The sequence below is a fragment of the Euprymna scolopes genome, chromosome 3 (genome assembly GCF_053919585.1).
Source record: "Euprymna scolopes isolate OS-2025 chromosome 3, ASM5391958v1, whole genome shotgun sequence".
In the NCBI taxonomy this organism is placed as follows: Eukaryota; Metazoa; Mollusca; class Cephalopoda; order Sepiida; family Sepiolidae; genus Euprymna; species Euprymna scolopes.
In genome coordinates this window covers 25,843,269-25,864,090 of record NC_136484.1, presented here as the reverse complement: position 1 = coordinate 25,864,090, position 20,822 = coordinate 25,843,269, and the positions used below count along the sequence as shown (strand labels likewise).

Below are 20,822 nucleotides of genomic sequence, written 5' to 3'. Positions count from 1 at the left end.
AGAAAAAATATACCCGGAAATTACCCCGGGGGTTTATGTAATAATTTGAAAATTTACAAAAAGAATTTAAAAGACAACAAATCTCTAATTAAATAGCTATAAATGTTTAAAGAATCAGAATCGGGAATCTAGAATGAAAGCTGTAATTGGATCAAAATCGGGAAAAATTTTGTTATCGTCCCATCACTAATATATAGTGTAATGGATTTTTTCAAAAAGGCATTCATTGAGCTTTGATTTTTTTTTACAATTTTAAAAATTTATATGAAAGTTTTTTTTTTGAGAAAATTACGATTTGTATCTACAAGGTGTCCAAAAAGTGACTGAAGGGTTGAAAATCTTTGTCATTTTACCAGTAATGATTATTTTTTTTCTCTTTTTCAGAAATTTTACAGATAATATTTTTGAAATTAATTATGCATGAGTATAGCATTGAACAACCTATGCAAGTTGTGAAATTGTTTTACCAAAATCAGGGGTCAGTTGTTTTGACTTAATGAGCTTATCGACAGCATTTTAATGTAAGGGATAGTCCAAGTCACAACAAACATTGTGTATCTTAAAGAAAGAGTCTATGTTAACAAACCCCCAAAGCCTACAAGAATTGAAGGAAAACATCAGGAGTGAAATAAAGAAGTTAAATCACAATCAAAAGATTCTGCAATCTGTCATGAATAATGTTTCGGAAAGAGCACAAATATTCGAAGCTGAAAATGGGCAACATTTTTTCATAAATATTGTTTGAATTTTACATTTTCTTTTCTTAAATTTCCTAATGTTTTGGTTAGATTGTGTTAAAATTACAGAAAGATATCATCAAAAATAAAAAATCTATTTAAGTTCAAAATCCTTTAGTGACCATTTGGACACTCTGTACAAACTGAGTATGTTTCAAGTTAATGATTCCCCTATATATATATATAATTGAAAATAATTACGTATATAAATGAATACGTTTTGAAAGCTGAAAACAACGCATTTTTTTTAATATATAAACATTTATTTGCTTGATATCAAGCAAATAAATGTTTATGTATTAAAAAATGCATTGTTTTCAGCTTCCAAAACGTATTCATTTATATACGTAATTATTTTCAATTTTCAACTAACACAACGCTTTAGGTAAATGCAGGTAAAGAAGGAAAAAAAATTTCTTTCCTCATTATATAGATACCCCATACAAACTGAGTATGTTTCAAGTAAATGATTAACCTATATATATATATATATATATATATATATATATATATATGTGTGTGTGTGTGTATGTGTATATATATATATATATGTGTGTGTGTGTGTGTATGTGTATATATATATATATGTGTGTGTGTGTGTGTATGTGTGTATATATATATATATGTGTGTGTGTGTGTGTATGTGTATATATATATATATATGTATATATATGTGTGTGTGTATGTGTATATATATATATATATGTATATATATGTGTGTGTGTGTGTGTGTATGTGTATATATATATATATATGTATATATATGTGTGTGTGTGTGTATGTGTATATATATATATATATATGTATATATATGTATGTGTGTGTGTATGTGTATATATATATGTATATATGTATGTGTATATATATATATATGTATATATATATATATATATGTATATATATGTATGTGTGTGTATATGTGTATATATATATGTATATATGTATGTGTATATATATATATGTATATATATATATATGTATGTATATATGTGTGTGTATATACTATGTATTTATAAGACCAATATGGATGTGTTTTATGCTTCCCTAAATCCAACATGTGATCACTTTTCATAACCATTTAGGATATTCAGTGTATCTTAAACAATATGCAACTAATCCCTCCGCCCGGCAATATGTTTCGACTGAGGAACGCCGGGTATATACTGCTACATTTTAATTTTTATTCAAATATCATCATTGCAATATAAACATATAACATTGTTTTTATTATTATATCTAAAGAGAGCAAGTAATTTAGGTGTTTATAGAAGATGCAGAACTTATTGTTCCAAATGAATGATTTTCTTTTTATCTTTTACAGAAAGAGCATCTGTTATAATTGTATCGATGTGTTAGATATAGTCGTTGTGGTTGTATCATTTGTGACGGATATGGTATTTGCAGGACTTTATGGTATTGACTCTTGTCGGGACAATACTGCTGACCTTGCGAAGTGAGTATTTAAAATCAATCCTTTTAACCCCTGTTTGATACTATCAGTGTTCCTTCCAACACACACACACACTCACAGTCACCATCGCCCAAGTGTTGGGAAGTGTGGGGGGGGGGGAGAAAGAGAAAAAGAAGTATAAGAAAAGACAATAGGAAATAAGTTTACCAGGAACAACAAAGGTATAGGAAATAAGGTTGTTAAAAAGACAATGGATAAGAAGTTGTTCATCAAGGAGCACAAAAGGAAACTGAGGTGGGATTGTTGGTCAAGATGTGACGATGATTGGGATAAAGAAGGTCAATATGTTTTATAGTTTTGCGGCAGTTCATGGCAGTTGGCTACAATTTGTGGACAGTTTTGGGTTTTTTTTTCTTTTTTACATATGAGACACTACTTATCAAGGCCCAGAGGCCACTCGAGGATAAGGGTTATTGAGTGTACAGTAATCAATTGGATAATATCGTAGTAATCGTGTTAGTAATGGAAATTTGGTGAATTGGATTATTTCAGGGGACGGTTCATCAAGAATTTGTTTATGTTGGACTTGAAGACAACCAAGTTGTAGTCAGCTGGGAAACAGGCAAATGGAAGGGAGTTCCACAGGCGTGCAGTTCTAAGAAAGAAGCATTGTTCATGGAATCTACGTTTTGATTTAGGCACAGATAAAGAGTGGGGAAAATTATTGACATTGATTTCAGCTAGACGGGTGTTTTTCGTGGAAGATTAGCAAGGGGGGACCAGAGATTGGAGATCAGATGAGCACTTTGCCATGGAAATAACAATAAGACAGACTTGCAACGTCTCTTCTGTGGGAAAGAAGTTGCAGTGAAGAGAAAAGGGTTTGCAACAATTGATGACACTTGCAAGTTAAGGACAGTTAAAGGTAGGTTGGACAAGATCAAGAGATCTTTAAGAATCAAGATTAGGAGATGAATTGATCTATCAACTGACAAACAGAACCTTGACAAGACTATATATATATATATATATATATATATATATATATATATAATACGTTCTACGCCTTTGTAATTTCACTGTACATAAAAAATCAACATACATCCAACATTTTTGTTTTTATACAATAGTATGCTGATTAAAACACTGAATTATTTACAAAATATGCACCCTATATCTGAACTGATCAACACCTTTGGACCCCTTTTTTAAAATGTGCTAACTCTCTATGCCTTTTGGCTAGGAGCAAAGTGTAGTATCTGTTTTAATAGTCCACTTCATCTTTTCTGTCCTTGGTCAGTGAAGGAGAAAGTTATCTATGTGAGGCAATTTTAATTTTTTTACCTTATTCAAAATACCTCTTTTTTGAGGAGCTAGATTTTCTTTACATTAAAAAACCGACATTGTGTCTAACTCAATCCTCATGAGGAGGCAAGTTTACAGAAAACCTGTTGACATTTCTTTGTAAAACTGAGGACATTTTTAACTCCTGTTTTCATTATTTTAATATTTAGCTCTATACATTTGTATATTGAACTCTATTTTAATATGGTAGCACTTTGTATATGCATACTATTTATATATTTATCTACTATTATATAAAAGGAATTTTGTGTGAGTTTGTTCCCTATGGACTCTGAAACAGCTCGGCTGATTTTTTTTAAATTTCACACAAAGGTGTTTGATGTGTCTGGAAGTGTTCTTACATAGGTTTTGTATCAGAAGTGTCTGATAAGTATTGAAAATACAAAAAAAAATCTTATTAAAGAAACAAGTTTGATTTTTAACTAAAATGAACACTTTTATACAACCTAACATCACAAGTGCATTTGAGAAATTTTATCACTGCATAAGCAGAAAGGCCCAACCTATAAAATAAACTGTACATTCTTTTATAAGGCAGGGGCGCATTCAATATTAAGGTTCCTTTTTAAAGCACAATTGAACCATGATACTTGACTTTTGCATTTTAAACTGAACCATTTAAGTAGAGCCATTATTAACAGATAATTTTATAAGATTAACACTAGATTCTCTACAGTGCAATGTAGACTACAATATATTAAGGAATAAGTCACTGCAGGGAGACGTATGGAACTTCATCTCGGTTCATTGTAGGGGTATGGAGGGTCCTTAACTAGATCAGGCAATCAATTAATTTGATTTAAAAATTGTTGAATTCACGAATTTCATTGACAATAAAAGCATTGCTTGGAAGTGTTTTACTTTCATTTTGTTTTGTTTTGTTTTTTTATTTTGGTTAACTATGCCATTTATTTTTTTTCCAAACTATTACTATTTTTAGTTTTTAAATCTAAGTTTAAAAATTAAATTTAATTAATACAGCATCATTTGGTTATAAAATTATGAATTAAACCAATTCAAGTATTTGTTATTTAACTGATGTTGTTTTAATCTCTGCATTAAGTATAAAATATGAATAAAATAAGGTGTACGTTAAATACATCTGGTTTTGAAATGATATTTTATTATATATATATGTATAATATTTTATTTCATTTTTTTGTCGTGCAGGTTAATTGTTGTTGGTCGTGTGGTTCGGATCATCCGAATCTGCCGTATCATATACATCATGATTGTACAACATCGTCACTTAACAAATGCCACCCGACAAATGGTATCACAAAACAAACGGCGATACCAGAAAGATACTTTTGATTTGGATTTGTGTTACATTACAGGTAAGCAACAAAAGTTTAATGATTTGATTTTTTTTTTAATTGTTTTTTTAAATGAATTTCTGCAACTTTTTAGTTTATGAGATAACAGTTTGCAATTAAATCACTGCTTCTCAGAAGCAAAAGTTTATCAACGTACATTTAAAAAAAAAATTAATTTCTACATTTTGCAATTACAATCACAGTTCTCACAGAAACAAAAGTTAACTAATGTACATTGGTTTTTACATTAATTTCAACATTTTGTAATTACAGTTCCAAAATAACAAAAAAATTATATTCAATACAAAATTTTCAAAAAGTTTAAGTTTTAAAAAAATATTTCTGTGAATTTGCTTTAAAGAGTTGTACACTATTGTGAAATCTGGTTTCCTCATTTCCCCCTCTCTCTTCTGACCATGATTATGTATTCTCTCTGCCGTTCTTGTTCTACCATGTATTAAAAACATCAAATAAAAAAAATCATAAGAATAGTTGATTTCTTAATTGTTCTTACAGAAGAGGTAAAAAAAAAAAAAGGACTAAAACTTATAAAAATATACTAGGATGTATTTGTGTTTGTAAGTAATACACCTAAATACACACACACGTTTCAATCTTCATAAGCCATGGATATAGTATGTGAAAGGGGAAGTCAACAGAATTGGTCTGTCTGGGTGAGGAGACCACTTACATGTTACAGAACTCATTTGGACAAATGTTTCAATATTTTTATATACAATTAAACACAGGTTGTTGTGCTTGTTTAAATTGGTGATCTTTTGAACCAACACATTTCGGGTGAAAACATTATTACGTACTTATGTGTTATGTCGAAATTTGTATAACTTCAAAAAATGATTCAGTAGGAAAAATAGAATTTATCGAATTATTTAGTTTTATTGCTTGTTTTAATGTGGAAGAGTTGTGCAACTAATTCAGTCTGACAAACCAGGGAGATAACCCTTGACTTAAATTGAGGGTTCACTATCTTTAAATACATAATGTCTGAATGTAATTGTGGTTGACTTTTTTTTTTTTTTTCTAGCACATCATCTACTGGATCATTTTTCATAATTTTTGGAATTTATACTAATTTCGCCATGATATGTATATAATGTTTTCACCTGAAATGCGTTGGTTTAAAAGATCACTAATGTAAACAAGCATTCAAGCTGCTATTTTACTCAGAGTTGGGATGATGGGGGAGTGTCATACCTTTACGAATGGTGTTGAACGGAATAAAGTTGCAGTTTGATACATTTTGCAACACTAGTCTGCAAATAAGCACAAAAGATCAGATTGAATTTGAACTTAACACACAAATGATTACATAGTCTATATTTGTATCCATTAGGCTGACGACCACTCCTTCTTGGTTATTAAAGGAACATGTTTTCTCTCTCTCTCTCTCTAGTTATTTATATCTATCTATTATTAATGGAGATTTGGTATCTGTCTGAAGTCAAAACTGTACTATTACTAATGTTCAATTTAGCTCATGATACAATTTCAGACTAATAATCAGGAAGAGGTAATATAGTATTGATATTTTGAGATCCTCCTCCCAGGAGGACCAATATAGTATATATTTATTTATTATATGTACTAGATCAGGAGGATTTTGCTATTAGGTTGACTTGAAAGTTCTTGCAGAATTTTTAATTTTAATTTCAAATGATGTATTTTCAAATAAGTTTTTGTTATAATACCTTTACTTTGTATATCATTTTCAAGAGAATTTTTCGTTCTATCTAATCGTTTATATTGCAATCATGTCTTTTCAGAATCTTAAATAAATGATGGAAAAAAAAAACAAGTTCATACAATTTTCTTATTTTAATTTAAGCTAAGCCAAAAAGCTGTTGAAACAACTCATAATATCAATGAAGCATTTGGCCCAGAAACCACTACTGAACACACAGCACAATGGTGGTTTAAGAAATTTTGCGATAGCAAAGAGAGTCTTGAAAATGATGAGCATAGTGGCCGGCCATCGGATATTGACAACGATCAATTAAGAGCCTTAGTCGAAGCCAGTCCATGCACAACTGTTCGAGAACTTGCTTCTGAATTAGACGTAATGTATATGATGATTTCCACTACTACTTGAGAGAGATTTGAAAGCCAAAAATTTTGATAAATTGGTGCCTGACGAATTTGATGAAAACCAAAAGAAACGCTGTTAGGCAGTATCATCTTCCCTTCTTTTCAGAAACAAGAATGACCCATTTCTCGACTGGGTTGTGACTTGCGCATGAAAAGTGGGTCCTTTATGACAATGGGCAATGCTCAGCTTGGTGGTTAGATTCCAATGGAACTTCACAACACTTCCTGAAGCCAAAGTTGCACCAAAAGAAGGTTATGCTGACCAGTCTCATCCATTGCAGTTTTTTGAATGCAGGCGAAACCATTATGGTGAAGAAGTACTGTCAATAAATGGATGAAATGCATCAGAAACTTTAACAATACTCAGCATCAGTTAACAAAAAAGGCCCAATTCTCTTCCACAACAATGCCCAACTGCATGTTGCTAAACCGACCCTGCAGAAGTTGAATGAATTGGGCTACGAAATTTTGCTTCTTGTTTTGTGTTGGCAAAAGTGTGTTGATTCTGATGGTGCTTATTTCGATCAATAAATCGTTCTTTGAGCCGAGATGTATTCATCTGAATTTAAAAGTTAAAAACTGCAAGGACTTTCTTGTCAACCTGATAGTATGTATAATGATATATCTTTACACTCCTTGCAAGGAATAACAAACACCTCTAGCTCTTGAAATAAGATTGTTTTTTTTTTTTCTGTTTGCTTAGTAATTACGTTTTATCTGGTGTGTTAAGTCTGTAGGTAATGTCCATATTCATGTTTCAGAAACTGTTATTGATTTTAAACCTTACCTCATGGAAAGCATAGAAAAGTGATTGTTTGATTTATTTCAGAACGAGTCATTGCGATGTCGTTTCCTTCCACTGGCATTATGGCTTTTTATCGCAACCCAATTCATGTAAGTCTATCAATATTTCCCAATCATCTTTTTAGCTTATTTATATAAGTGAAATAAAAAAAGATATTCTTTTGGTTTCTATATAAATATTTATAAAAATTACTTGACTATTCGTTAAATAATGGAAGAGGTAATATAAAACAAGCACAAATCATATTTATTTTATGTGGATTTATTACGTCAACACTTGTCTCACACTTTCTGTCCATTCTTTTAATGCCGATACCATTTTTAAAATTTAAATATTTTTCTGAAAAAAATGCACATATCTATATAAACAAATAATTGTTTTAGAAGTATGAGGCCTACTTTCAAATTGTGTATGTGTGCATACATATATATATATATATATATATATATATATACTAGCCTGGGTGCCTGGTGTTACCTGAGTGTTTGGAGGTGTGTGTTGAGCAATAAAAAAAAAAGTTGTAGCAGGCAGGCAGGCAGACTTGAACCTGTGATATGAAGGTGGAAAAGAAAGTGGAGGTGTGTGTAAGGATGTTTGTTGAGCAAAATAAAAAAAATAAAATAATAGGAGTACCTATTTACAATGCCTTCCCACGGGACAGAGTTAGACACCAGGGTCGTTTTTTAACGTGGAGAAAAATTGTTTCAGTCGTGAAGGATTTCTCCTCCACTGAAAGAGAACGAGAAATGGAAGTGCCGCATCTGAAGAACAGATACTACACTTTTTCGAACCTGTAACGCACCAGAGGAAAAAAGAGTTGAAAAAAATACAAACTGTCTTACCGATGTGCCTATCATGGTTGTGACGTCACGGGCGGTCAAAATAACGCCTTTTACGCAAAGTCGTGAATGCAAGGGTTGAACGACTTGCAAAAATGTCAGCGAAAAACTGACCCTCCATGTAGAAAACTACCCAGTTGAGAGTGAAGGAATTATGTTTTTGACCAATTTTTCGAAATTTGTCATCCGAAGGGTCGAGCTTTAAAATGATACTGATCTCGTGAAAATCCGTTGCCTCTGTTGAAAGTTTTAGGCAGACATTCAAACATGCATACATACATACATCCATACATTTAAACAGACAGGTGAGATTTATGTTATAGATATCAGGTTTTGCCAGATCATCAAAGTTAAGTAACAATGAGCCTGGTCAGTACCAGATGGATAACTATTTGGGAATGCCAGGACGTAGAAATTTCCAGGTTGGTATCTGGGGACACATTTAATCCACTGTGAAAGATGCACCCTAAGTCTTCGTTAAGGCATGCACCTCGGAGAAGGAAAAACTGATGTAAAACCTGAGGTCTACGTCTACTCTGTCTTGTGGCTGACTGAGATTAGCAGTTGTATCAAAAAAGTGTGGTTGGTTCTGCACAAAGCCTTGACTGCTATAAACATCTGTATGGATTTCTGAACAATTTTGTTGTTGCAAAATAAAAAAAATCTTGGAGCCATTGTGCAAAATAAAAAAAAATATTGGAGCCATTGTGCAAAATAAAAAAAATCTTAGAACCATTGTGAAAAATAAAAACAAATCTTGGAGCCATTGTGCAAAATAAAACAATCTTAGAACCATTGTGCAAAATAAAAAAAAATCTTAGAACCATTGTGCAAAATAAAAAAATCTTAGAACCATTGTGCAAAATAAAAAAATCTTGGAGCCATTGTGCAAAATAAAATAATCTTAGAACCATTGTGCAAAATAAAAAAAATCTTGGAGCCATTGTGCAAAATAAACAAATTTTAGAACCATTGTGAAAAATAAAACAAAATCTTGGAACCATTGTGCAAAATAAAAAAAATCTTGGAGCCATTGTGCAAAATACAAAAAATCTTAGAACCCTTGTGCAAAATGAAAAAAATCTTAGAACCATTATGCAAAATGAAAAAAATCTTAGAACCATTATGCAAAATGAAAAAAATCTTAGAACCATTATGCAAAATGAAAAAAATCTTAGAACCATTATGCAAAATGAAAAAAATCTTAGAACCATTATGTGAAATAAAAAAAATCTTAGAACCATTATGCAAAATGAAAAAAATCTGAGAACCATTATGCAAAATAAAAAATCTTAGAACCATTGTGCAAAATGAAACATCTTAGAACCCTTGTGCAAAATGAAAAAAATCTTAGAACCATTATGCAAAATGAAAAAAATCTTAGAACCATTATGTTACATAAAAAAAATCTAAGAACCATTATGCAAAATCAAAAAATCTTAGAACCATTGTGCAAAATAAAAAAATCTTAGAACCATTGTGCAAAATAAAAAAATCTTAGAACCATTATGCAAAATAACAAATCTTAGAACCATTGTGCAAAATAAAAAAATCTTAGAACTATTATGCAAAATAAAAATTCTTAGAACCATTATGTAAAATATAAAAAAATCTTAGAACCATTATGCAAAATAAAAACATCTTAGAACCATTGTGCAAAATAAAAAAATCTTAGAACCATTATGCAAAATAAAAAAATCTTAGAACAATTATGTAAAATAAAAAAAATCTTAGAACTATTATGCAAAATAAAAAATCTTAGAACCATTATGTTACATAAAAAAAATCTAAGAACCATTATGCAAAATCAAAAAATCTTAGAACCATTGTGCAAAATAAAAAAATCTTAGAACCATTGTGCAAAATAAAAAAAATATTAGAACCATTATGCAAAATAAAAAATCTTAGAACCATTGTGTAAAATAAAAAAATCTTAGAACCATTATGCAAAATAAAAATTCTTAGAACCATTATGTAAAATAAAAAAAAATCTTAGAACCATTATGCAAAATAAAAAAATATTAGAACCATTATGCAAAATGAAAAAAATCTTAGAACTATTATGCATAATAAAAAAAATCTTAGAACCATTATGCAAAATAAAAAAATCTTAGTACCATTATGCAAAATATAAAAAATCTTTGAACCATTATGCAAAATAAAAAAAATCTTAGAACCATTATGCAAAATAAAAAAATCTTAGAACCATTATGTAAAATAAAACAAAATCTTAGAACCATTATGCAAAATGAAAAAAATCTTAGAACCATTATGCAAAATAAAAAAATCTTAGAACCATTATGCAAAATAAAAAATCTTAGAACCATTATGCAAAATGAAAAAAATCTTAGAACCATTATGCAAAATAAAAAATCTTAGAACCATTGTGCAAAATTAAAAATGGTAGAACCCTTGTGCAAAATGAAAAAAATCTTAGAACCATTATGCAAAATTAAAAAATCTTAGAACCATTATGCAAAATGAAAAAATCTTAGAACCATTATGCAAAATGAAAAAAATCTTTGAACCATTATGCAAAATAAAAAATCTTAGAACCATTATGCAAAATGAAAAAAAATCTTAGAACCATTATGCAAAATGAAAAAAATCTTAGAACCATTATGCAAAATGAAAAAAATGTTAGAACCATTATGCAAAATGAAAAAAATCTTAGAACCATTATGTGAAATAAAAAAATCTTAGAACCGTTATGCAAAATGAAAAAATCTTAGAACCATTGTGAAAAATAAAAAAATCTTTGAACCATTATGCAAAATAAAAAAATCTTAGAACCATTGTGCAAAATAAAAAATCTTAGAACCATTGTGCAAAATAAAAAAATCTTAGAACCATTATGTAAAATAAAAAAAATCTTAAAACCATGGTGCAAAATAAAAAAAATCTTAGAACCATTATGCAAAATAAAAAAAATCTTAGAACCATTATGTAAAATAAAAATAATTTTAGAACCATTATGTAAAATAAAAAAAAATCTTAGAACCATTATGTAAAATAAAAAAATCTTAGAACCATTATGTAAAATAAAAAAGATCTTAGAACAATTATGCAAAATAAAAAAATCTTAGAACCATTGTGCAAAATAAAAAAATCTTAGAACCATTATGTAAAATAAAAAAATCTTAGAACCATTATGTAAAATAAAAAAATTTTAGAGCCATTATGTAAAATAAAAAAATCTTAGAACCATTATGTAAATAAAAAAATTTTAGAACCAATATGCAAAATAAAAAATCTTAGAACCATTATGTAAAATAAAAAAAAATCTTAGAACCATTATGCAAAATAAAAAAATCTTAGAACCATTGTGCAAAATAAAAAAATCTTAAGAACCATTGTGCAAAATTAAAAAATCTTAGAACCATTATGTAAAATAAAAAAATCTTAGAACCATTATGTAAAATAAAAAAATCTTAGAACCATTATGTAAAATAAAAAAATCTTAGAACAATGGTGCAAAATAAAAAAAATCTTAGAACCATTATGCAAAATAAAAAAAATCTTAGAACCATTATGCAAAATAAAAAAATCTTAGAACCATTATGTAAAATAAAAAAAAATCTTAGAACCATTATGCAAAATAAAAAAATCTTAGAACCATTGTGCAAAATAAAAAAATCTTAGAACCATTGTGCAAAATAAAAAAATCTTAGAACCATTATGTAAAATAAAAAAAAATCTTAGAACCATTATGCAAAATAAAAAAATCTTAGAACCATTGTGAAAAATACAAAAATCTTAAGAACCATTGTGCAAAATAAAAAAATCTTAGAACCATTATGTAAAATAAAAAAATCTTAGAACCATTGTGCAAAATAAAAAATCTTAGAACCATTGTGCAAAATAAAAAAATCTTAGAACCATTATGTAAAATAAAAAAAATCTTAGAACCATGGTGCAAAATAAAAAAAATCTTAGAACCATTATGCAAAATAAAAAAAATCTTAGAACCATTATGCAAAATAAAAAAATCTTAAAACCATTATGTAAAATAAAAATAATTTTAGAACCATTATGTAAAATAAAAAAAAATCTTAGAACCATTATGTAAAATAAAAAAATCTTAGAACCATTATGTAAAATAAAAAAGATCTTAGAACAATTATGCAAAATAAAAAAATCTTAGAACCATTGTGCAAAATAAAAAAATCTTAAGAACCATTGTGCAAAATAAAAAAATCTTAGAACCATTATGTAAAATAAAAAAATCTTAGAACCATTATGTAAAATAAAAAATTTTTAGAACCATTATGTAAAATAAAAAAATCTTAGAACCATTATGTAAAATAAAAAATATTTTAGAACCATTGTGCAAAATAAAAAAATCTTAGAACCATTATGTAAAATAAAAAAATCTTAGAACCATTATGTAAAATAAAAAAATCTTAGAACCATTGTGCAAAATAAAAAATTTTTAGAACCATTATGCAAAATAAAAAAATCTTAGAACCATTATGTAAAATAAAAAAAATTTTAGAACCAATATGCAAAATAAAAAATCTTAGAACCATTATGTAAAATAAAAAAAAATCTTAGAACCATTATGCAAAATAAAAAAATCTTAGAACCATTGTGCAAAATAAAAAAATCTTAGAACCATTATGAATATATAAAAATCTTAGAACCATTATGTAAAATCTTAGAACCATTATGCAAAATAAAAAAATCTTAGAACCATTATGAATATATAAAAATCTTAGAACCATTATGTAAAATCTTAGAACCATTATGCAAAATAAAAAAATCTTAGAACCATTATGTAAAATAAAAAAATCTTAGAACCATTATGTAAAATAAAAAAATCTGAGAGCAATGGTGCAAAATAAAAAAAATCTTAGAACCATTATGCAAAATAAAAAAAATCTTAGAACCATTATGCAAAATAAAAAAATCTTAGAACCATTATGTAAAATAAAAAAAAATCTTAGAACCATTATGCAAAATAAAAAAATATTAGAACCATTGTGCAAAATAAAAAAATCTTAGAACCATTGTGCAAAATAAAAAAATCTTAGAACCATTATGTAAAATAGAAAAATCTTAGAACCATGGTGCAAAATAAAAAAATCTTAGAACCATTATGCAAAATAAAAAAATCTTAGAACCATTATGTAAAATAAAAAAAAATCTTAGAACTATTATGCAAAATAAAAAAATCTTAGAGCCATTGTGCAAAATAAAAAAATCTTAAGAACCATTGTGCAAAATAAAAAAATCTTAGAACCATTATGCAAAATAAAAAAATCTTAGAACCATTGTGCAAAATAAAAAAATCTTAGAATCATTATGCAAAATAAAAAAATCTTAGAACCATTATGCAAAATAAAAAAATCTTAGAACCATTATGCAAAATGAAAATAATCTTAGAACCATTGTGCAAAATAAAAAAATCTTAAGAACCATTGTGCAAAATAAAAAAATCTTAGAACCATTATGTAAAATAAAAAAATCTTAGAACCATTATGTAAAATAAAAAAATCTTAGAACAATGGTGCAAAATAAAAAAAATCTTAGAACCATTGTGCAAAATACAAAAATCTTAAGAACCATTGTGCAAAATACAAAAATCTTAGAACCATTATGTAAAATAAAAAAATCTTAGAACCATTGTGCAAAATAAAAAATCTTAGAACCATTGTGCAAAATAAAAAAATCTTAGAACCATTATGTAAAATAAAAAAATCTTAGAACCATTATGTAAAATAAAAAAAAATCTTAGAACCATTATGCAAAATAAAAAAATATTAGAACCATTGTGCAAAATAAAAAAATCTTAGAACCATTGTGCAAAATAAAAAAATCTTAGAACCATTATGTAAAATAAAAAAAAATCTTAGAACCATTATGCAAAATAAAAAAATCTTAGAACCATTGTGCAAAATACAAAAATCTTAAGAACCATTGTGCAAAATAAAAAAATCTTAGAACCATTATGTAAAATAAAAAAATCTTAGAACCATGGTGCAAAATAAAAAAAATCTTAGAACCATTATGCAAAATAAAAAAAATCTTAGAACCATTATGCAAAATAAAAAAATCTTAGAACCATTATGTAAAATAAAAATAATTTTAGAACCATTATGTAAAATAAAAAAAAATCTTAGAACCATTATGTAAAATAAAAAAATCTTAGAACCATTATGTAAAATAAAAAAGATCTTAGAACAATTATGCAAAATAAAAAAATCTTATAACTATTATGTAAAATTAAAAAAAATCTTAGAACCATTATGCAAAATAAAAAAATCTTAGAACCATTGTGCAAAATAAAAAAATCTTAGTACCATTATGCAAAATAAAAAAATCTTAGAACCATTATGCAAAATAAAAAAACCTTAGAACCATTGTGCAAAATAAAAAAATCTTAGACCCAATATGTAAAATAAAAAAATCTTAGAAGCATGGTGCAAAATAAAAAAAATCTTAGAACCATTATGCAAAAAAATACATCTTAGAACCATTATGCAAAATGAAAAAATCTTAGAACCATTATGCAAAATGGAAAAAATCTTAGAACCATTATGCAAAAATAAAAAAATCTTAGAACCATTATGCAAAATAAAAAATCTTAGAACCATTATGCAAAATGAAAAAAATCTTAGAACCATTATGCAAAATAAAAAATCTCAGAACCATTGTGCAAAATTAAAAATGGTAGAACCCTTGTGCAAAATGAAAAAAATCTTAGAACCATTACGCAAAATTAAAAAATCTTAGAACCATTATGCAAAATGAAAAAATCTTAGAACCATTATGCAAAATGAAAAAAATCTGAGAACCATTATGCAAAATAAAAAAATCTTAGAACCATTATGCAAAATGAAAAAAAAACTTAGAACCATTATGCAAAATGAAAATAATCTTAGAACCATTATGCAAAATGAAAAAAATCTTAGAACCATTATGCAAAATGAAAAAAATCTTAGAACCATTATGTTAAATAAAAAAAATCTTAGAACCGTTATGCAAAATGAAAAAAATCTTAGAACCATTATGCAAAATAAAAAATCTTAGAACCATTGTGCAAAAAAAAAAAATCTTAGAACCATTGTGCAAAATAAAAAAAATCTTGGAGCCATTGTGCAAAATAAAATAATCTTAGAACCATTGTGCAAAATAAAAAAAAATCTTGGAACCATTGTGCAAAATAAAAAAAATCTTGGAGCCATTGTGCAAAATAAAAAATTTTTAGAACCATTGTGAAAAATATAAAAAAATCGTAGAACCATTATGTAAAATAAAAAAATCTTAGAACCATTATGTAAAATAAAAAAGATCTTAGAACAATTATGCAAAATAAAAAAATCTTATAACTATTATGTAAAATTAAAAAAAATCTTAGAACCATTATGCAAAATAAAAAAATCTTAGAACCATTGTGCAAAATAAAAAAATCTTAGTACCATTATGCAAAATAAAAAAATCTTAGTACCATTATGCAAAATAAAAAAATCTTAGAACCATTATGCAAAATAAAAAAACCTTAGAACCATTGTGCAAAATAAAAAAATCTTAGACCCAATATGTAAAATAAAAAAATCTTAGAAGCATGGTGCAAAATAAAAAAAATCTTAGAACCATTATGCAAAAAAATACATCTTAGAACCATTATGCAAAATGGAAAAAATCTTAGAACCATTATGCAAAATGAAAAAAATCTTAGAACCATTATGCAAAATAAAAAATCTTAGAACCATTATGCAAAATGAAAAAAATCTTAGAACCATTATGCAAAATAAAAAATCTCAGAACCATTGTGCAAAATTAAAAATGGTAGAACCCTTGTGCAAAATGAAAAAAATCTTAGAACCATTACGCAAAATTAAAAAATCTTAGAACCATTATGCAAAATGAAAAAATCTTAGAACCATTATGCAAAATGAAAAAAATCTGAGAACCATTATGCAAAATAAAAAAATCTTAGAACCATTATGCAAAATGAAAAAAAAACTTAGAACCATTATGCAAAATGAAAATAATCTTAGAACCATTATGCAAAATGAAAAAAATCTTAGAACCATTATGCAAAATGAAAAAAATCTTAGAACCATTATGTTAAATAAAAAAAATCTTAGAACCGTTATGCAAAATGAAAAAAATCTTAGAACCATTATGCAAAATAAAAAATCTTAGAACCATTGTGCAAAATAAAAAAATCTTAGAACCATTGTGCAAAATAAAAAAAATCTTGGAGCCATTGTGCCAAATAAAATAATCTTAGAACCATTGTGCAAAATAAAAAAAAATCTTGGAACCATTGTGCAAAATAAAAAAAATCTTGGAGCCATTGTGCAAAATAAAAAATTTTTAGAACCATTGTGAAAAATATAAAAAAATCGTAGAACCATTATGCAACATGAAAAAAATCTTAGAACCATTATGCAAAATAAAAAATCTTAGAACCATTATGCAAAATAAAAAAATCTTAGAACCATTATGCAAAATGAAAAAAAATCTTAGAACCATTATGCAAAATAAAAAAAATCTAAGAACCATTATGCAAAATAAAAAAATCTTAGAACCATTATGCAAAATAAAAAAATCTTAGAACCATTATGCAAAATAAACAAATCTTAGAACCATTGTGCAAAATAAAAAAATCTTAGAACCATTGTGCAAAATAAAAAAATCTTAGAACCATTGTGCAAAATAAAAACATCTTAAGAAACATTGTGCAAAATAAAAAAATCTTAGAACCATTATGTAAAATAAAAAAATCTTAGAACCATTATGTAAAATAAAAAAATCTTAGAGCAATGGTGCAAAATAAAAAAAATCTTAGAACCATTATGCAAAATAAAAAAATCTTAGAACCATTATGCAAAATAAAAAATCTTAGAACCATTATGTAAAATAAAAAAAAATCTTAGAACCATTATGCAAAATAAAAAAATATTAGAACCATTGTGCAAAATAAAAAAATCTTAGAACCATTGTGCAAAATAAAAAAATTTTAGAACCATTATGTAAAATAAAAAAAATCTTAGAACCATTATGTAAAATAAAAAAATCTTAGAACCATTATGTAAAATAAAAAAAATCTTAGAACAATTATGCAAAATAAAAAAATCTTAGAACCATTGTGCAAAATAAAAAAATCTTAGAACCATTATGCAAAATAAAAAAATCTTAGAACCATTGTGCAAAATAAAAAAATCTTAAGAACCATTATGCAAAATAAAAAAATCTTAGAACCATTATGTAAAATAAAAAAATCTTAGAACCATTATGTAAAATAAAAAAATCTTAGAGCAATGGTGCAAAATAAAAAAAATCTTAGAACCATTATGCAAAATAAAAAAAATCTTAGAACCATTATGCAAAATAAAAAAATCTTAGAACCATTATGTAAAATAAAAAAATCTTAGAGCAATGGTGCAAAATAAAAAAAATCTTAGAACCATTGTGCAAAATAAAAAAATCTTAAGAACCATTATGCAAAATAAAAAAATCTTAGAACCATTATGTAAAATAAAAAAATCTTAGAACCATTATGTAAAATAAAAAAATCTTAGAGCAATGGTGCAAAATAAAAAAAATCTTAGAACCATTATGCAAAATAAAAAAAATCTTAGAACCATTATGCAAAATAAAAAAATCTTAGAACCATTATGTAAAATAAAAAAATCTTAGAACCATTGTGCAAAATAAAAAAATCTTAGAACCATTGTGCAAAATAAAAAAATCTTAGAACCATTGTGCAAAATAAAAAAATCTTAGAACCATTATGTAAAATAAAAAAGATCTTAGAACAATTATGCAAAATAAAAAAATCTTATAACTATTATGTAAAATTAAAAAAAATCTTAGAACCATTATGCAAAATAAAAAAATCTTAGAACCATTGTGCAAAATAAAAAAATCTTAGAACCATTATGCAAAATAAAAAAATCTTAGAACCATTATGCAAAATAAAAAAATCTTAGAACCATTGTGCAAAATAAAAAAATCTTAGACCCAATATGTAAAATAAAAAAATCTTAGAAGCATGGTGCAAAATAAAAAAAATCTTAGAACCATTATGCAAAAAAATACATCTTAGAACCATTATGCAAAATGGAAAAAATCTTAGAACCATTATGCAAAATGAAAAAAATCTTAGAACCATTATGCAAAATAAAAAATCTTAGAACCATTATGCAAAATGAAAAAAATCTTAGAACCATTATGCAAAATAAAAAATCTCAGAACCATTGTGCAAAATTAAAAATGGTAGAACCCTTGTGCAAAATGAAAAAAATCTTAGAACCATTATGCAAAATTAAAAAATCTTAGAACCATTATGCAAAATGAAAAAATCTTAGAACCATTATGCAAAATGAAAAAAATCTTAGAACCATTATGCAAAATAAAAAAATCTTAGAACCATTATGCAAAATGAAAAAAAAACTTAGAACCATTATGCAAAATGAAAATAATCTTAGAACCATTATGCAAAATGAAAAAAATCTTAGAACCATTATGCAAAATGAAAAAAATCTTAGAACCATTATGTTAAATAAAAAAAATCTTAGAACCGTTATGCAAAATGAAAAAAATCTTAGAACCATTATGCAAAATAAAAAATCTTAGAACCATTGTGCAAAATAAAAAAATCTTAGAACCCTTGTGTAAAATGAAAAAAATCTTAGAACCATTGTGCAAAATAAAAAAATCTTAGAACCATTGTGCAAAATAAAAAAAATCTTGGAGCCATTGTGCCAAATAAAATAATCTTAGAACCATTGTGCAAAATAAAAAAAAATCTTGGAACCATTGTGCAAAATAAAAAAAATCTTGGAGCCATTGTGCAAAATAAAAAATTTTTAGAACCATTGTGAAAAATATTAAAAAATCGTAGAACCATTATGCAACATGAAAAAAATCTTAGAACCATTATGCAAAATAAAAAATCTTAGAACCATTATGCAAAATAAAAAAATCTTAGAACCATTATATGCAAAATAAAAAAAATCTTAGAACCATTATGCAAAATAAAAAAATCTTAGAACCATTGTGCAAAATAAAAAAATCTTAGAACCATTGTGCAAAATAAAAAAATCTTAGAACCATTATGTAAAATAAAAAAATCTTAGAACCATTATGTAAAATAAAAAAATCTTAGAACCATTATGTAAAATAAAAAAATCTTAGAACCATTATGTAAATAAAAAAAATTTTAGAACCAATATGCAAAATAAAAAATCTTAGAACCATTATGTAAAATAAAAAAAAATCTTAGAACCATTATGCAAAATAAAAAAACCTTAGAACCATTGTGCAAAATAAAAAAATCTTAGAACCATTGTGCAAAATAAAAAAATCTTAGAACCATTATGCAAAATAAAAAAATCTTAGAATGATTGTGCAAAATAAAAAAATCTTAGAACCATTATGCAAAATAAAAAAATCTTAGAACCATTATGTAAAATAAAAAAAATCTTAGAACCATTATTTAAAATAAAAAAATCTTAGAACCATTATGTAAAATAAAAAAAATCTTAGAACCATTATGTAAAATAAAAAAATCTTAGAACCATTATGTAAAATAAAAAAAAATCTTTGAACCATTATGTAAAATAAAAAAATCTTAGAACCATTATGTAAAATAAAAAAATTTTAGAACCATTGTGCAAAATAAAAAAATTTATTAAGCAAAAAGCAAAGAAAAGAAAAATCATAGATCCGTCATATGAGCAAATTTTGTATAAAGAGTATGATCGATACCGACAGAAAAAAAAAATAACAAAATAATACTTGAATTGATTAGGATTAATTCAAATCAAATGCAGATGATATAAATTTATATGTGGAGGTTTATCAAAAAGCATGCAGAAGCCATTACAGTTTTGTTTTTTTAGTCCTAACAAGGCACATAGCAACTTAAAACGGAAGAGATTACTAATTGAATGGAATTGTATCTAACAGGGGACTGTGGGAAGTTTTATAGTAAGATATTTGTTCATATTACATTTAAACTTCTGCAGGTAAGTACAGTCAGGGAAACAGGGAGAAAATTCCAAAGTTTAGCAGTCTCTGGGAAAAAGCTATCAGGGTAAAAGACTTTTCGGCATCTAGAGACCTCATTACAAGGCTGATCTTGCAAGACCTAGGCATTACAAGGCGGGTCTCGCAAGTTTGAATTATTGTGGAGTTGTCTGCCTTTGTTTGTTCAAGTTGGCAACGTGAGACAGTCCCCTTTTGCTTACCTATAAAATTTGATTTTCTTAGTTTAAAATGAGACTC

The 20,822-nt window shown here is 26.4% G+C and overlaps 1 protein-coding gene across 5 annotated transcripts in view; it reads left to right on the top strand.

Moving 5' to 3' along the window:
* Positions 1-20,822, top strand: part of LOC145254166 (phosphatidylinositol 3,4,5-trisphosphate 3-phosphatase TPTE2-like) — a 182,844-nt gene that overhangs the window by 124,296 nt on the left and 37,726 nt on the right. For all 5 annotated transcript variants that reach the window (XM_080113001.1, XM_080113003.1, XM_080113002.1 and 2 more), the window contains exons 4-6: positions 2,059-2,190; positions 4,684-4,850; positions 7,765-7,829. In XM_080113001.1, the coding sequence (XP_079969127.1) occupies positions 2,059-2,190; positions 4,684-4,850; positions 7,765-7,829 (364 nt within the window). The remainder of the gene's footprint in view (positions 1-2,058; positions 2,191-4,683; positions 4,851-7,764; positions 7,830-20,822) is intronic.